A 19,923-nucleotide genomic window follows, 5' to 3' on the forward strand; every position below is an offset into this window, starting at 1 on the left:
AAGGGAAGACCAATCGGTATTCATTATTTTACGTTGCTTCTTGTGTTTGTTCTGTGAGGTGTTCATTGCCCGAACATAAAAATCTTTCATGAAAGTGTTCGTTATCCAATCGCCCACTGTAATTACAAAGGTTATCTTTCATAAGGGTTTATCACACCAAATGACCAATCTAAAATATTTTTCAAATTCTTTATTCCTCTATTATAGACAGTCTAAAGAATTTTTAAAACGTGATAGATTGGTCAATTGGTGTGATAAACCTTTTTTTTTTTTTCTTTGTGGTTTTAGGCCCTTTACCGCTCAGAGAGCACAAAAAGGCCAAGATCTGGTATGTGTTTAAGAGTGTTTGCTTTTGTTAGTAAAGTTGTCCCAGAGAGGGCTCATATTGTCCCATGGAGGGCTCACAGAAAAACTAGTCCCTTGTGAGGGCTCATAAGTTTACGTGTTTTGTGTTGTGTTTCAATATTTTATTCTGAGTGTCGTGTTTAGTGTTCTGCTATTTACTTACCATTTTCGTTTATTTAAAGAAGAAAGATAGATGGATAGAAAAGTTGCAGTTTGCGTGTTATATTTAACCAGACCTAACCTTAATTTCTGAGTTACTCAGAGTTGCCAAGGAAAAGAAGGCAGCAGTGAGCAATTCAATGATAGTCATTTCCAGCAAAAGGGGGAAAAGCTATTTAGAATTAAGAATTTAGAAAAGGGGGAAAAATACCACACCCTATGAGGGTGATAAACCCTTATGTAAGATAACCTTTATAATTATATAAATCAAATACTGTAATAAAATATAAGGTATAATAAGAGTATAAGGTAATAATTAGAAGTACGAAATAATCTAATCTTAATGTTTATTGTTCTTATTTTTTGCCCATGCAACATAGGACTTTTCTCCTAGTTTTTTTTTGTATACTGTATCTGTAATTTTGTACTTAAGTATTAAGTTTAATTAGAAATAAATTTAAAGCATTAAAATTAACTCGGTTTTTTATAATAGAATAAAACAAATTTATTGTATCAATCAACAACACGTTTTATAATTTTACTAAAAAATTAATTCATTCACATGAAAATGAAAATTTCAAATTCATTTTGATTTTTATATAATTTTGATGTATAAGTTAATTATAACAAATTACAATCTAATTAGACTAATAACAATTTTAATAAATAAGAAGAAAATTTAGATAACATTTAAAATATTACAATAACTTTCCTTACATTAATTTTTGTGCAAATCAAACTTGGTAATGTTATTTCTAAATGCAAAATTATTTCTTAAATATTTGAAAGACTCCATTACAGCATTACAAAAATGCTTTTTGTGCTGACCTTTCATATATTGCATTGAGTATGCAATATGAAAAATAAAAAATATGTATGTTTTAATTGGCACACATGTAACCTGAGATACAATTTTAAATTATTATTAAAATTTATAAATAATTAGTTTGGAAATAGTAGTATTTTATATGACTTTCACATTTTGAAAACTTAAATATCAGTTTAACATCTATTTAAAATGACTTACAATTCTGCATGAACACTTTAAATATATCTTACCATAACAAATTACTTATAAGATTGAAGAACAATAAACAGAAAAATATGTAAATAATTCATTTAGTCCATGGGCATTCTTTATTTTCTTTCCAAGTACAACCATCTTCATATATTTCCTTTTTCCATATTGGTACCTTTTCTTTCAAAGCATCCATGCACCACATAACTGCTTCTTGCGCTTCCTTTCTGTGTTCAGAACATGCGGCAACAACAACACTGGCTTCACCAACTGGTACCGTACCCTTCCGATGAACAATTGCAATATTTTTAACTGGCCATTTTTGCCTCATTTCGTTACTTATTTTTCTCATTTCTTTTAATGCCATTGCATCATATGCTTCATATTGCAGTTCCAAAACTTTTTTACCTTCTTCATTATCTCGTGTTGTTCCTATGAAAACAGATACCCCTCCACATGTTGGAGAAATAACTTCATTTACAATTGTTTCAACTTCCAATTTCTCAAATGTTATCTTTATACAATCCATGAAACTAAAACAAAGAAATGAAATAACTAAATTATTAAATTTGTTTAAAGAAAAAAGATCCATTCTAATTCATACATTAAAAAAATATGTAATTTGAAATAAAGTGAAAAAAAGAAATACATTCTATCTCATTTCAAATTCTGTCTCAATTATACTTCTATACTTGTAAAGAAACTGATCATGAAAAGTAAATTACTTATAAATTTAATTCCAGTATCTTTGTTTATGTCATCTGTCTTATTAGTTAAATTACAACTGAGAAACTGAATAAAAGAAAATATAATTAAGACAATTTTAACTTTATTTTCAGTCAAATATGTGATGAACTACACTTATGATAAAATTATAATAATGAAAACAATTTAGTTTATCTAATTGATAAAAAAAATCTTTTTTAAATTTAAAACCAAACTATTGCAATGTTTCTCTTTCATATTATTATATAATACTTTCATCACGCATCACTTTTCATAAAAGTATGAATGTCATTAAAATTAGATTTTGCCATTTAATGGAAATCATTTCATTCCAAACTCAATTTTTTAAAAATCCTGAAGATTGAATCAAATTCACATTAGATTTTGGTGGAAAAAGTTTTAAATGATGCAGAATAAGAATTATATTTAATGCAGGAATTCCTAACCTTTTCATGTATTGACTGACCCCTTTTAAGAACAATTCTTTTTCCATTGATCCCATCAATATTATATATAAGCAAGGGTCCTCCTACATAATTTTTAATTGCTATCTTCCTAAATTTATTTGATAAAAAAAATTATGTAAAATTTTTAATACTTTTTAACAATTTTTGTTTTTATTTGAAAAGTTTTAACAACCCACCTCTCAAACTTTAATTAAAATACTTTTTTGTAAGAGGAACTTTAAAATAATAAAATATTACCAAATAACTTAAAGTTTAGTAAATAATGTAGCTGATAAAAATAAAAATTGAGAGATTATATCAATTCATTGATTGGAGGAGCTGAAAAAAGCAAACTGCTGTACTCCTGCCTTTATAAATAAAAAAATTAATTAATTAAGACTAGCTATTAATTAATAATACTGCTAAATCAAGTGACCTAACATTCTGGTTTATCTGGAACAATCTTGAAATGTGTGTGTAAAATGAAAGGTAAAAATCTATCTTGGATATCAAAGAACTGTTTCACAAATTAGATTTTAACTATTGAGGAAAACTACCATAAATCATTTTTGAACTAAACTGTAATGGATTAAATGAGTTTCGAATTTGAGGAATTGTTCCAACTTTGAAATGTTTTAAATTTTTAGAAATGCATAATTGCAACAATGCTACATTGATAATATAAAATAAAATAATAAGTGCATAAAATCTTCAATCAACATGAATCATTACAGGATTATTTTACACTTTTACCATTTTATGATCATAAAGAAAATTTTTATTTCATAGTTATTATGAGTTCAACCAAGCCTACAATGAAATAACTAAGTGATGAGCAACAGACCAATACACCCAAACCAGACCATCTGTAAATATTTCTATGGGCTTGATCTGACTCAAACGTAGGTTATTTGAGCATGACTAATTTATTCATCTGATTCTGCTAAAAAATAAAAATCCTTGAAAAGTTGTCATGTTCCAATGTGTCATTTTGTAAAAATATCATTCTACTAAAAACATAACTGTACAAGTTTCAGTTCATGAAATGTTCACAGATAAATGAAAATATTTGTTAAAAGTTATTATGTAGTGAAATTTATCCATTCCTAATTACTGATAAAATAAAAATTAATATTCACAACTTCAGATCTGATTTTATTTGTAGAGGATAGAGCAGCAGTTAGGAGTATAGCCAAGAACACACTGTTAACTTTGAAAACTTATGGATACAAATTTCTCAAAATTGCACTTAAACATATTTTCAAATGTCTGATAGGTAGGATCAGAATCTGAAAATGTTTCTGAGCCCTTAAGTTTGCAAAGATATTTCAAAAAGCAATTAAGTGACTTGACTTTCCAACATGATTGAGCCCTGCTCCATTACCATTTTAATGTGCAGAAGAAATCTGAAGAAACACCTATTCCATCATTGGATTGGAACTGTGCATCAGCTCACTTTCATCTCCTGCACTGGCCTCCAAAGTTACTAGGATTTAACCCTATGTGACTTCTTGTGGACTGTTAGTGTCTTTGTGCCACCATTGCTATTAGACTTATCAAAATTACACAAAAAAATTACTTCAGCCATAAACACAACTGATACTAACATTACACCAGGTTGGTCTGAGATGGATTATTACCTTGACATTTGCAGAATGACAAAGGAAAGCCACATCAAACATCTGCAGTGCATTAAAAACATATGATTATGACTTTTCAAACAATGTATTGTCCTTGGCTAAAGCTACAGTGTGTCCCAAAAATATATATAATCAACATTTTAATGCTTTTCAAAATTGTTAAGAATTTAAGAGAAATGTAAATGATTTCATTTGTATATGCAAATTATTTTACACTGATTTTTCATAATTTTAAAATTAAAAGATTATTATATTAATAGTTTAACAACAAAAATATATTTTTGGCTGTCCCAAAAGTATAGATAATAAAACAGAATTGCAAAATTTGAAGCAAAAGAAACTTAAAATTATAAAAAGAAATAACATCACATAACACTTTTACTTTGTTGTCAAGTAGTAATTTAAATACTGAACCAAAACCTTTCAAAATTTCACATGGAAGAGAGTTTACTATGGAAGAAATTGCATGAATGTGGAAATTAAAAGCAGAAGGCTGTAGTGTCAAGGAAATTGTTGTTTTAATGTACAGATCTACTTCTGGAATTTATAAAATTTTGGAAAAATCATCACCAATACCTTCTAAACATCAATCAGGAAGGTCCAAAATCATATCTCAAAGGGATGATAATTGAATTGTGCATCTTGCATCACAATAAGATAAATCAGTTTGTCAAATTTTGTATGAAAGTGGATTAAAAATGTTAAAAAGCACTGTTCGTTGAAAAATTTCAGCAGCTCCACATATGAAATTTGATGACTTGATGAAAAAACCATCAATAACAAAACTGCAGTGGGTTAGAGATCACATGCTGTGGAATGACCAATGGCTCTCAGTCATTTTCAGTGATGAAAAGAAATTTAATTTGTATGGTCTAATTACTGGCATGATATTAGGAAAGAAGAATGTTTTTCAGCAGGCAACTGTGTGGTGGTTTTGTTATGGTGTGGGACTGCTTTGGATTTAATGGTTTATCAAATTTAGTGATTTTAACAGATAGACAGACATCTAAGTGATCAAAAAGTACTAAAAGATAATTTATTACCTATTTGAGAAGTTAATATGCATAATAGTGTAACAATATCCTTTTATTATTCTGATATTTATTTAAATAAATGGTTAAAAATAAAGAAAACGTACCTCAGAAACCTTTAACTGATGCAACAGGTATGTTTACTTTAGTAAACTCCGACGTGCGGTTGTTCGTTTTTATGGTTAAAAATAATGTTATTTATTTGTTTTGGTGAATTATTCACTTACATTAACATAATATTTAAAATTCATCTCAATTTTAAGTGTGCACCTATTGAGCATATCTTTGTATATAATTTAATGTATGTTATTTTAAATAATTTACTATGCATTCATTGATCTAGAAATTAAACTATAATATGATAAAATATGCTCATGGATATGTGTCTGAAGAAGTAAGAAAAGGACTTAAACATTAAATATTTATATTTGTCATTAAACCGAAATACTGAACAGACTAAACAAAAATATTCGAAGATTAGGAATCATTGTTACAGAAGTTATCATGATTTAAGCAAATTTCAATGTGATATGAAAGCAAGTGCTCATGAAATGGTCATAGCATTTTGGAGATACAAAAAAAGTTTGGATTTTCATGTTCAACCATTTCAAGGTTGTATCTTGAATACAAGAATTCCAATAAAATATCAAACTTATGGAAACAATGTGACCATCAAAAGAGTCTCAATGATCATGACCTGAATTCTGTTGAGAATCATTTCAAGTGATAAGCAAGCAACACTGGCACAAATAACATTGTAGCTTAATGCTGGAGTCTCTGTTAACATCAGGACTGTACAATGTTCCTGCATGATATGGGCTTTAATAGTTAACACCCTACCTGAGTGCCATTGCTTACCTCATGACTAAGGTCTGGATTTTTTGGTACCGCACCCACTCGATTTTTGAAGGGGCAGAGTGTAAAAAGACAAACTAAGTTGGTTTTAGTGCAGTAGGCCCACTCATTTCCAAATTGTTTAGCACCCAAATGCATCCAAATCACAAGCCTGCCCCCAAAACAGTGACTGGCTCCCAAACTACATATTTTGCAACCAGATTCCCTCATTTTTACATTTTCAAAGAATATGTTGACAATTATCTCTTTTTTTGGTGATTATTATTCATTCACTTGAGGGGAAAAACAAATTCGTTAAACCAGACTGCTGAGGAAAAAAATACGATAATTAGCTTACTCTCTTCTTTTGTTGAGAGAAAAAGGGTTAAAGTGGAATTTTCTGGACTAAACAACTAAGCCTTAGGGTTGTTTTAAGAATGTAAACAGATTCACTGAAAATCTGCAACATGTGTTTTCTTCTCTAAGAAAAAAACAATCTAGAAAATTCTGTATTGAGGTCACCTTACCTTGAATTGTGAGCACAACAGTTGCAATTCCCTTTGTTCGGTGTCGGCGACATTAGAAAATGGCAAAACTGTCCACATCTAAACTGAACATTTTAGCAAATAAGTTTAAAGATGAAGGCAGATGCACAGATGGAAAAGTTCTTTGCTGTTCCATTTGCAATTATGTGATTTCGGTTGATGTGAAACACCAAGAAACAAAAATCAGGCAACACACAAGTTTGGAAAAGCATAGAGAAGGCAAACAACAAAGGAGAAATTTCGAGCATATATTTATAGGGGTACCTGGACGTTGTTGGAGACAATCCTGTAGTGTTTATACTGGAAGAAACAACAGATTCCACAAAATGGTACATGCTGAACATTCTTGTTGCACCACTGACCAGGTGCTATGTACAGTACAACCAATGTTGTTCAAAATGTACCAACTTGAAAATACGAACTAAATGAATTGTAATATCTGGTCATCCGTTGGGGGTCTTGGATAAACAGTGTGGTGTTCTACTGTGAGATCTTCAAGAAAATTAATGCATTTATCAACGAACTTCCTCCTGGTGATTCTGCGGCCGTCAACAGTGTCGAGAAACTGGTCACTGATCCAGTAGTGACCACAGAGCTCTACTCTGTGCATTCGTACAAGTTATTGGTGGATAAAATCAATGAGCTGGAAAGACGTGGAACTGAAATGCAGGATCAGTGGAATGTTGTAAGTCAGGTGCTTGATGTACTGGACGGTTTTGCCCTGGACAAACTCAAATCTAGTTTATCAAAAAATCCCAATTTGAAAAATATTCTGGATTGCACTGAACTAGAATTCTGAGTAAAACTGAAACATGTCCCCTTAGACTCGGTCGACATAAAAAAATCTTTTTCCTTATATAAAGACATTCTATCCTCCAAACGAGAAAACTTCATTTTTAAGAACATTGAAATGATTACTGTTGTAAATTACAATGCTCATCTTTATGTCTAAATTGCAATAAACAATTATGTAGTTTGTAAATATAGTACATCTGGTTGGTTTTTGTCTTAATAATACAGCATTTAAAAGCACCCAAACTGGCACCCAAAACAGAGAAAAAAGGCACCCAAATGAGCACCCAATCCATTCTAAAGTGCACCCAAAAATCCAAACCTTACTCATGACACAGATTAGCTCTGTGTCATGAGGTAAGCAACTCTGTGCCTCATCTGGGTTCAGGACCACTGCTACTGAAAGACTAGAAATAAGTAGTCTGATCTGACAAATCATGTTTCCAACTGATTTGGAAATATGGAGAAAATGCCATCAATGGATCAATGAATCCAACATGTCAGAAAGAAACAGTACAGGCTAGTGTTGGCTCAATAATAATATGGGTGTGTTCAGTTGGCACAAGTTAGGATCCCTTAAGCAGTTACAAAGGTCTCTGACTAATGAACAGTGTGTTAATATCCTTTCAGATGTGTTACACCCATTTATGTCATGTGTTCATTCTGATGGGTATGGCATCTTTCAACAAGATAATGCACCAGCACATATAGATCTTCAGCCACCAAATTAAGGTTTGAAGAACATCCGAATTTGCAGTCATTAATTGGCCTCCTTGTTCATGAGATATGAACATTATCAAGCATATCTGTGATACCATACACTATTCCATTCAAAGCAGAGATGCATATTATAAAAATTGCAGACTGCTTTTCAGGAGGGATGGTGTTCTTTCTCAAGAGATTTCCTCAGAAAGCCATGGAGTCCATTCCCTGTCATATTTCTAATGTTCTATGTTCCAACATGGACCTACCAGACATTAGATAGGTGCCTCAGTTTTTTTTTTTTGTTGCTTCAGTGTATATCCAAACTTCACTTAATCCAGGTTAACCAAAACAGTCTATTTTTTAAAATTCTATTGCTATATTTAATTCTGCACAGTGCAAATTCCAGATTAGAATCAGGTATCTGCTGATGATAGGTTCAAATTTTTAGAGAAAAGCTCTCCATCTTTTACAATTGAATACAGTATTTTTTATTACTGTATTCAGGTTTTAGTCTTGCAGATTGTTTTACATTTCATTGAAGAAAGTGAGGCAGCTTCACCAGTGATATGCTGTTAATAAAAAAGTAGTGGAGGGACATCACAGGAAAAAGTTATCAAAATAAAGTAAAAACTAAGATATTTAGACTACTCTCGATACAGTACTATAATTACAGTAAATGTGTTTTGGGCTATACGTGTTATTATTTCTTTGCACTAAAAATCTGTTTATCCAAATTAAGGTCATCCCTTTATTTTGGATAATCAGGTTTCTACTATATACAGTATGTATATACACACACACACACACAACTGAACCTAGCTCAAACATGTTTATCTTGAAATTTAATTTTTCCCCTGCTTTTCAGCCTAAATTCAATATATTTTCCATGCTTATATCAAACCATCTATATCTCAAATTATGGTCCGAAGTGTCAATTACAAATTCAAAGCTCAATGACTAGATTTTAATAGGATAAATTGTAGTTGAGAAACAACTTTTGCAATACAGTAATAGTTGCAATTAATGGCCAGCCCATTGCCAAGGCATGAACCCATGATCAGTGTTCTAACAGCGTTCAGTGGTTTTATCTATTTGGCCACTGGTTCTAAAGCTAAGAGTTTGGCATGCATCTTGTTGGTTGAAGAAAATCAGGCATCAGAAACTATTGAAAACTGTTTCTGTTAAGGTATGTCAAAAATGTTTTATTTCTTCCTAATACAGATGTATGTACTGTACTGGCTATTGTATTAATAAAATAGCATAGCTCTAATCAAATCTATTACTGTTTCTTATGTATAAACATCTGTCTTGAATTTTTTTCTTGTTTCCCACGAGATTTAAGATAGACAGGTTCAATTGTTTTAAAGAGTTATTTTTCAGCTGGAATGTGTTGGTATGCCATACTGGCAGATAGCATAAAAAGTATTGATTGCCAGTATTTGCTCAGTAAAAACAATTCTGTATGTCCAGTCACATTCAGTCATCATATGGCTCCTCCTTCAACTACAGGCATATTTTAGTTTTTCTGCATTATATGCTATCCTCACTAATATTTTAATTGTATAATGTTTCAATGAATTTAATCTTAGATATTTTTTGTTAATATAATATAAAGTTACTTCATTATGATAGTTTTAATATAATCATCACTTTAAGTTGGGAAAATACATAAAAATGATTGTTCTCACATGCTAGTCACAAAGATTATTGAAAATACACAATGTTTCCTGTTTTTTTTTTATATTAAAATTGAAATGTTTCTTAGTTTAAATGCAATGAAATACAAATAATTTTTGTTTTAATTTTTATTACAATATTTTTTCCAGGGGAAAATTAGACCAAACATAACTAAAATCAGTGTCAACTCCATAACTTTTCATCTAAATGTCTATTTTATGAAGTGAATATTTGAAATGTCACACATTTTGTGTATTGCACCCAATTTAGCTACTTAATGTGATTGGAAATAAATGAGTTAACCACATTTTACCAATCATAAGTATATCTATTTAATATTTAGGTAGACTTACAACTTAATTTCTGGTCAACACCATAATAACAGCATTAACAGCTTTAATAGCTGTTAATACTGAAAAATTTTAATAACTTAATTCTACAGATATTACAATATTTCAAAAAGTTTTATGCATTATTAATGCACTAATTAATCATTTTGTTTTGTAAACCTAATGACTATGTTGGACTCAATGGTGTAAAACAGTGATTTTCAACTGTGGCACACCAGTGTGCCACGAGAGGATCGTAGGTGTGCTGTGAAAATTTTTGAAGGTTATTAAATTATTTTTCAAAGTCCAAAGAACAATAAGTATACTTGTCAAAATTAAAACCTCTTTAAATTGATTATACAAGGTTTTCATTGTTATAACAAATAAACATATACATAATGTAGTAGAAAATATATATTCATAAACAAAATTATATGTGCACTGGGTTAACACTGGGTGCACTTTGATTAAAAGAAAATTTCATTTAAAATGAAATTTTCTTTTAATCAAAAATGTATCCATAATTGCCCATATTTAGTTCAAATTATTTTAACTTAAAAATAGGTTTTTAAAGAAAATTATCATGCCACTTTTAAATGCAAATTAAGACTTAATGTTAATTGCTTTTCTTATGTAAATGAAAATTATTAATTTAAATAACTATTGTAAGTTTCTGCTATTTTAAGGAAAAACAATACTGTTTTATTTAATTCATAAAAAATATAGACAAAAAGAATTAAATTAAGTGGCAAGTAATATAATGATAGAATGTCTACAAACACAACTTTAAATCATGTGATTTATTCCGAGGAAATTTGTGCCACGGAAATTTAATTATAGGTTCGAGTGCGCTGTGAGATAAAAAAGGTTGAAAAACACTGCTGTAAAATGTCAACACAAAGTTGCCTCTGTAAGTTTTGATGTTTAATCATATTACAGTGTTGACAGTGTGATACAGAATTGACTAAAATTAAACATATTGATCAGCATTGATATGCAAATATAAATTATATTATAATAAAATAAATATAAACTAAGTAATAAATATAATACAGCTGTTCAGGATCCCATTTCAGGTTTTCCATTCCCCTTAATTCCTTTTATTTGTAATTATTATACACTTTTAGTCTAATATTTATTTATGACATTAATTTTACACTATTAAACATATTATTAATAATATGTTACAATTCTGTCTTTATTGCTGATAGGTACTATACTCTGTAATAAATTGAAGTTTCAGCAGTCCATTAAGTTTATAAAATTTAATTATGCAAATAATTAAAGTGAATAGTATTATAGGTGAAAAAAACTAAATCATGCATAATTGTTTTAAATGCTACGGCAGTTTACTTTATAGAAAAGTAAGCAAAACTTTTAAATTAAGTTTTAAGTACTAAGATTAGGAATTTAAATAAAGGAATGAAAAACTATTTCTAAATAATTAGCTACATTCAAGACTGAACATTTTTTCTTAAATAATGAATCTGACTTATAAATTTTTTTTAACTGAAAGTATGAAACATGTCAGCAATTCCAGAGTTGATTAAATTTTAGAATCTTTTCTTGTTACAAAGTTGACATAGTTTCTCATGCATGCTAATAAATGTTAAATTAAAAAAAAAATTTAGAATTAAATTAAATTTTATTTTTATGTTCTGAAACTAGACAAAATTCTTTACCTTTTCAAAAATTTTTCTACAGAAAAATAAAAAACCAAAAAACTAAAATTCAACTTCCAATTTTGGGAAGTTTACAGAGTTTAAGTTTAACTATAGTTGCAGAACAACACATACATGCATACTGGTATTAATATCTTTAGTAAAAGAGCAATGTGTGTATATGTATATGTATATATATGTCAGTGAGTAGAGTGCAAGGATCTGTTGGTTCCAGATCAACTCTTAAGATATTCAAAAATTATTATTCTTATTATTAAAATTTGCAATATATATTTATACTTCTGTGCACTGTATTTATTTCAAAGTAAAATATTGCTATAGAAAGATTATATTTTTTGGGAGGATCAAATAATATTGGGTCTCTCATCACGATATACAGTCCTATATGAAAATTTTTTCAAACTTCTCTTCTTTATCACTTTGAGATATTTAGGTATTCTGGAAAATATGATTAAATACTCATTTTTGTATTATTTATTTGTGAGTTAAAAATGTTAAAGAAATAAATTTGATTAAAATTGAATTTGAGAAAGCTAAAAATTTCCTAAATTTACAATTCTAATTTTAAATTAATAAATTCAGATCACTTTTTGCTGTATAATGAAATTCAGAAGTATTGTATATCAGTAACAATATTCTGAAAGTAAACTTATTACTGATAAAATGTATCTTATGTTGAAGATTTTCTTGAACAGACTTATTATAAATTTCAACTTACATTCAAAACATTTACTTGGGAAATTATTTAGCTTTGCAAAAAATCCTGCCATCTTTATTATAAGTATTAATCAAAATAATTAGATAAGCTTTCAGTACTTCTAAATGTATGTGTTACTTTATAATTATTAATTAAATTATGATACAGATATTAAACTGTTTTAGAAATTCTTGCCAAAATATACAGAAAGAATATGATACTTGCTAAAATTGGTTAATGTTACCTATGGTAGCGAACGTGGAGGCTCATCTCTGAAACAGTGGGGACACACATTCTAACCTAACCTAACCTAACCTATTCTAATAATTTGGTTGGCAATAATTATGGTAATTTATTAGAATAGGTTAGGTTAGGTTAGAACGTGAGTCCCCACTGTTTCAGAGATGAGCCTCCATGTTCGCTACCATAGGTAACATTAACCCTAAAATTATATTTCAGAAATAAAAACTACAATGGTGGGTCAAATAAAAACTGAAAAAATATAATAAAACTTTGATTGCTTACATAGCCAAAAATCACTACTATCATTCTTCAATGTAACTTCCTGATGTTCAGCAGGTCCTTCAACGAGTCATTAACTTCTCAATTCCACAGAAAAAAAGATCTTGTGGAGCCATTTATGCACTGCCTGTTTAACTTCATCAGAACTGAAATGATGCAAGGTATTTTATAAAGGTCCAAAAACAACAATGAACAGGAGAGAAACAGTTGATACTAATGATGAGTTGCTACATTACCTGAAACCAAAAATTTGAACAAAACATTGTTTATCCATTGGTATAACACTACAGTTTGACAATGGAAGACTTCACATGATATACTATATCAGTGATTCTCAAACTTTTTCGATCCACCGCCCCCTTTGTCCGTAAAGTTATACCCAATGCCCCCTAACTCATTTTCTCGTGTGAGAATCTCACACTTTGTGCCCTTACTGTACATTGTTCTCAACATCTGGAAACCATTAAATGCAATGTTTCCTCTTATCCATTTAACAGAGGAAAAGGAACGGCTGTCAGTGACCCCAACTTTTGCCTTTGGTCACCGTTCAGTACCCTGCCTCCAGCGCCCCCTAGATTTACTCACTGCCCACAAGAGGGCGTTATCGCCCACTTTGAGAAACGCTGTACTATATCATTAACTTTATTTTGAGATATGAATTTTGAAGTACTACCAATTCTTTACATTTGCTTGATTAACATACTTTTAGACATTTAAAAAAATGGCTGGTGGGATGACATTTCAGTGCCAGTGACGTTAAACAGGTGGTAAATGGTCATAAAGCAATAAGACAGCTTTTTCTCCTATGAAATCCAGTTTCTGACTTGTTGTAAGATATGTATTGAATATGTAGATTGTATTGAAGATTGACAGTAGGGGTTTTTCACTATATACCCAAACTAAATCTAAGGCTTTTGGCTATATACTATTTGGCTAAGTAATCAAAATTTTTATTATATTTTTCAGTTTTCATTTAATCCACCTTTGTAAATTAAAAACTGACAATAAAACAAAATATAATAAAAGAAACAAAAATATAACTCCTATATTCATTCAAAAAACTGATTTTTTGGAGTCTAGTTTATCATCATAGTAATTTCAAGTTCTTTCAACCTATCTGTAGTGACCCTCAACACAGAAAATTGTCTAACAATCAAAAACAAGTTTAAAAAAGAGGACAGTTTTTTGTTAGAACCTATACTGTATTTTCATACATATAAGAGCATGCTCACATAGATGGGGCAAAATTATACTCCACTATATTCCACAAAAAAATCAAAAAATAAAATTAAAAAAAAAAATTTATAGTAGCAGAAGTATTTTTTTATTTTGAATTTTTATTTTTGATAATTTGATATTGTAATTTATTTAGTGAAGCAGTTATCTTATTACTTTAAGTACTGTATGAAATGTTGCATGGTGGGCAAATTGTGTGATAGTTTGGATAGGCATGTTATACATTCCTTGTCCCTACATCTTAACAATAAAATGAAGAAAGACCATTGTCTATATGACTTTTTTTAAATTTGGCTTAAAGAATGTGATAGAATATAAGTTAAAATCCATAAGTTAAATGTAAGTGAAGATATAAAATTTTTAAATGAAACATTTAACAGAATGTTCAATATTCCTAGCATTTGATTATCATTTATATCATGGTTATTAAAGTCTAGTCCTTAGACCATTGCATGCAAGTGCCAGGTAGTCTACAGACTAACCTAGCAATTTTTCTAAAATGCAATTCTATGCTTTTTAGACAGAGAAAAGAACATTGTCGGGGGTGAATTCTCTGGGTTTGCTTAGCATGCTTAAGAGAAAGTTTTGACTGTCAATATATTTTTTATACGAGAACAAATATGCCAATAATAATTTATTCTAACGTGTGAACTCTTTTATCATTTGTGTTTGCTTTTACATTAGCAGCTAGCCATTTTAAATCAGTGCGATGTTTGCGGGAACTTGACAGCTTGCTTGTGTGGAGGTTTTCTGCAGCAAACAAGTGCGCACGCATGATGTCATTCGAAGCATTTAACATGGTCAGATTGTATCGAAAGCTTATGGTACCCAATCAGCATGCAGGTATTATGTACAGGGGCAGATCTACACAGGGACTAATAGTACTTATAATCCTACTAGATTTCTTTTTGTGGGATTATATGAAAGACATTATGTGACACTTTGCTGTAAGTTTCAACTACTCACATTTCAAGGTGTTGGTTTTATACAAATTTTGTGTTTGTTGCTTTAATCTTAAACACCAGTGTATATACAGGGTGTTTTTTTTTTAAACTGACAGTACTCAGAGACATCTGTAGAGCAATCTAACAGCCAGACTGTTGCCAAATTTGGGAGCGTGACTAAGGACAACATGGGAAAGAAATTTCACAAAGAAAAAATAGTAGTACTCAAATTCACTGATAGGGGTGGATTTGGCGCTGTTGTAGCGAAACAGCTAAGAATTTGCATAAAACCCAGCTGCAATTAACAAACACATGAATGAATAATCAGACAGAGGTTTCAGTGCAATAACAAAAGTTTAATTAATCAGCAAATAACCTTCTCCCTCCTTCAATGTGACCACCGTCCTGCTGGACAACACATTGCATCCTGAACACTGTGTTCTCTATGGCCGAACGTAACATGTCCGCAGGAATGTTCATCACAGTTTGAGAAATGTTGTCCTTCAAGGTCATCAAGTTCGGGACACCACAAGATAGACCTTGGACTTTAAGTAACACCACAGGAAAAAGTTACAAGGCATTAGATCCGGGAGCGAGGTGGCCATGCAAGTGGAAAAAAGCGACTGATGACCCTTTCTTCAGTGAAGTGCTGGTGCAACACATTCCGCACTGTGAGACCAATGTGTGGTGGTGCTCCATCCTGCATAAAGAATGTCTCATCCAAGCATTGTCATTGCTGAAGTTGTGGAATGACAAAACTAGTCAGCATATCGCAATACCTTTCCTTAGTAACAGTACAGGTCTGTGGTCCTGTTCGAGTGATGTTCTCAAAAAAGAATGGTCCGATAATGAAACCTGCTGTAAAGCCACACCAAACACTGAGTTTTGGTGAATGCAATGGGATTTGCACAACCTCCTGGGGGGGGTGTTCTGATGCCCAAATGTGACAATTTTGAGTGTTCACATCCCCATTTAGGTAAAAATGGGCCTCATCTCCCCAGAGAATTATCCATGGCCAAGCATCGTCCACCTCCATCCTTGCAAGAAATGTCAGCAAATGTCAACAGTGTAGCATGGTCATTTTGGTTTTAATTCTTGCAGGTGGCTTATCTTGTATGGATAGAACTCAAGAACTTTTCACAGAACTTGCCATACTGTTGAAGGCGTCATTTCCAATTGTCATGCCACTCCCCGGGCACTGTTACTACCAGCAATGGTCCCCTATGAACCTTCAACGAGTGCAGTTGCAACATCACTAACTGTCTGTGCAGACACCGGTTTCCGCCCTCTACCAGGCAGAACTGCTAAGGATCCTGTCTCTTCAAATTTCTTTATCAAGTCTTCCAATGCATTAATTGATAGAGGACCTCTGTGCAGGTTGTTATGGGTTCTAAACTCACGAAGAGTGCCTGGTGCACTCGATTGGTTAAGATAATAAAGTTTTAGAAGCAACGCACACTGAGGTAATGAACGATGCATGTTGAACTCTGCTGACGTCCAGAATGTGCTTCGGACTTTTGTCCTTGTCTTTTAAGCTCAAATTAGGTGGCGCTGCTGTCAACCACGTCATTGTAAATTTGGATTTTGAGGTGTTACCAGCATGTTATGCAAATTCTTAGCTGTTTTGCTACAACAGTGCCAAATCCACCCCTACCAGCGAATTTGGGTACTACTTTTTTCTCTTTGCAAAATCTCTTTCCCATGTCATCCTTAGTCACTCTCCCAAATTTGGCAACAGTCTGGCTGTTAGATTGCTCTAAAGATGTCTCTGAGTACCATCAGTTAAAAAAAAAATACACCCTGTATAACTCATATTAAAAAGGGATATGAGCAACAGGATTACTATTAAAAATCTTCAGTTATCTTTTGTAAAAATTCCATCAGTAAATACAACTGAACCAAAATCAACAATTCCAATAAAATATTAGTTTAGACAACATAGTACCATGATGGTATAGTCAATTGCTAATTTTCTGTCATCTTTGGTTTCAAAAGCCTTACAAGATTAAGTTTTGCCAGACCTAGGTACACATCCTGGACAATTTATACATAACTTGTCTCTATTCTCGTATCTTGCTTATATGTATCCTTCTACCACGGCTTGCTAGAAACTTAAATTTGGAATGATGTTTATACTTCATACTATTGACATTCATATCTTTTTTCTAGAAGCCGCAACTATTGTTAAATGCAATTAAACTGTTCTAAAGCTTAACAAGCTGCATAGAATGGAGATATCACCAATAGCTGTAATGTTGACAATCCAAATGTCTGACCATTCAGTAAACAATTCTAGTGATCATGGGAATATGTGAAGTGGCTTATGTATAAAATAAAAATCTGACAACTCTAATGAAAATATCTGAAAAAATACAAAGTGTAAACATCAAAAATATCTTTCTAGTAACATAATTTCAGTATGTTGAAATTGGTTGTCATTTCCATCATAAACAGAAATAAAAGGTTATAACTTTTTAATTTTATATTTATTTTATAAGGTAATACTGTTCAAATTTCTTATTCAAAAATATTAAAGATAATGTATCCAAAATAAAAAAAATTAATAAATATGAATAAAACAGCATAATGAAAGTATTAACATAAACAGAAATCCATGTGCAAAACATAATGAATGAAAAATGCATACGATAATTATTTTTTGAGCAACTTTTGTTTAAAAAATATAGTTTTCTTTTAATATGGAAGAAAATGGAAATTTTGAGAAAATTCATGTCTAAAATTTTTTTAGAAAACACCAGTATTGAAATATAAAATGTTTAGTACACATACAAACTGCATAATGAAAATATAAACAAACAAGATCATAAACATCAATTATTAATAATATAAATCCTAACACAAGCTACAAGAAATCCTAAAACAAATAAGTTCTAATAAGTCATAATTATTGAATGAGTATCAATAAATGAAATACAGAAAAAAATATAACACTCAGATGTAATTTTGTGATAGAGCATTTTTTTACACTGCTTTCTACCAAAAACAACAAAGAATTCTTTTAAGAATGGTGTTTAATTTTACAAGGCCAAGGAGAATGTGAGGAATTCAATAACAGATATGAATCGTTTATAATCTAAAAAGATTCAATGTTACATCATTTAAAATTATATCAAAAGTACCAGTAAGTAAAAACAAATAAATCTAAACTTTACAGCTTAGAGTAGTTTGTTTATTATTCCTCGAGTTTTATGATAAAATTGCATGATATAGCTTTATATTCAGCTGTTTTTATAACTCCATATTATCCTAATCTGATAAGGTAGCTCAAAATGTTTTATTTATACTACTCATTAACTTGCACATTGATACAAAGAAACACTTTACATATAAAATCATAACATTTGAAACTCGATCACAACTCACATGATGACAGTTTAGTTAAAAACAAGAATTGGTTTAATTCGTACTTTTCCACTTGCCAATTTATACACAACTCCCTTCGTTCTCAGTTAAAGCGCCACCTGAAGACATTCCTTGTTAATAATAAAATTTTAAATTTCAATATACTCTTACAATTAATTAGTAAAAGTAAAATTCTCATATAATAATATTTTAAAAAGTTTTAAAAATAACTAATATTATAGATGTGGTTAGTAAATCAAACGTTTCAAAATTTAGCAAGGTTGCGACCGAAGTTTTCAACGCGAAAACGTGAACGTCGGACGTTCAGCGTCGCCTTTCTGTAGCCTAGAAGTTTGACAATAGTATTTGGAACATGATTCGAGCATAATTCCACTAACGTTCCAAACGTCATTGTCAAACTTCTAGGCTTCAGGAAGGCTGCGCTGAAGGTCCGACGTTCACGTTTTCGCGTTGAAAACTTCAGTCGCAATCTCTCAATCAACAAAAACGCGATTTGACAATGTGATAATATCACAACGCGTTGTGGCGCTTATTAATGCAGCCATGACGCAATGTGATAAAAATATCCAGTAAGTTACTTTACGTAGTAAGCACGTAATTTACTGGATATATAGTTTAAAAAATTAAAAATTTTTAAAAGCCGTTGATGCTGTTATTTTTGTCTTTTTTTATAATACAAAATGTAGCTCATGTTTTACTGCATTGCTTCCTACCCAAGTCAATGTTGAACCATTATTTTCAATTCTGCATTTAATCAAATCTCATTTCAGCACTAACTTGAAAGAGGATATAATGGAAGCTAGTCTTTTTTTAGAACACATTTTCCTTAATTAAATTTCGTTCAATGTTTTTACTGTTAAATTTTTTACCTCAGTATTAATATCATTATGTACGAGTATAGCATCAAATATTAATGTATTAATAGATATAAAAGAATAAATATTTGAGAATTTTTCAGTTTTTTATAAGGGCAAAAATTATATTGTTAGATAGGTATTATGCATATGCAATACCAAAAAAGTTCTAAAATTCAAAAGTGTTAACATTTTTATGTAAAATAGTTAAAATTTAAAAATTGTATTCAAAGTCCATATTTCCTGGGGTTTGTTTTTTTTTCTAATTTTACTGTCCCCGCTGTTATGTAAACATAACAAGGGAAGTATTGGAATCGTATCACGTTTAACCTCCGAAGTTTTGAAAATTTCCACGTT

The 19,923-nt window shown here is 30.6% G+C and overlaps 1 protein-coding gene across 5 annotated transcripts; it reads right to left on the bottom strand.

The window, feature by feature from the left end:
* Window positions 1–927: 927 nt before the first annotated feature.
* Window positions 928–18,821, bottom strand: LOC136985342 (molybdopterin synthase catalytic subunit-like). 5 transcript variants are annotated; one of them, XM_067282608.1, is made up of 3 exons: window positions 18,713–18,802; window positions 13,152–13,294; window positions 928–2,055 (listed from the first exon to the last, which is right to left on the bottom strand). In XM_067282608.1, exon 3 carries the CDS (start codon window positions 2,049–2,051, stop codon window positions 1,620–1,622), a length of 432 nt encoding a protein of 143 aa, XP_067138709.1. In that variant the 5' UTR covers window positions 2,052–2,055; window positions 13,152–13,294; window positions 18,713–18,802; the 3' UTR covers window positions 928–1,619. The 5 variants fall into 5 exon arrangements, with proteins under 5 accessions (XP_067138709.1, XP_067138710.1, XP_067138711.1 ...); XM_067282609.1 differs by having other exon boundaries at window positions 18,757–18,778; XM_067282610.1 differs by lacking the exons at window positions 13,152–13,294; window positions 18,713–18,802 and adding an exon at window positions 2,248–2,327.
* Window positions 18,822–19,923: the final 1,102 nt, after the last annotated feature.

Source organism: Centruroides vittatus, unplaced genomic scaffold, assembly GCF_030686945.1.
Source record: "Centruroides vittatus isolate TY-2023 unplaced genomic scaffold, ASM3068694v2 contig_958, whole genome shotgun sequence".
Lineage (NCBI taxonomy): Eukaryota > Metazoa > Arthropoda > Arachnida > Scorpiones > Buthidae > Centruroides > Centruroides vittatus.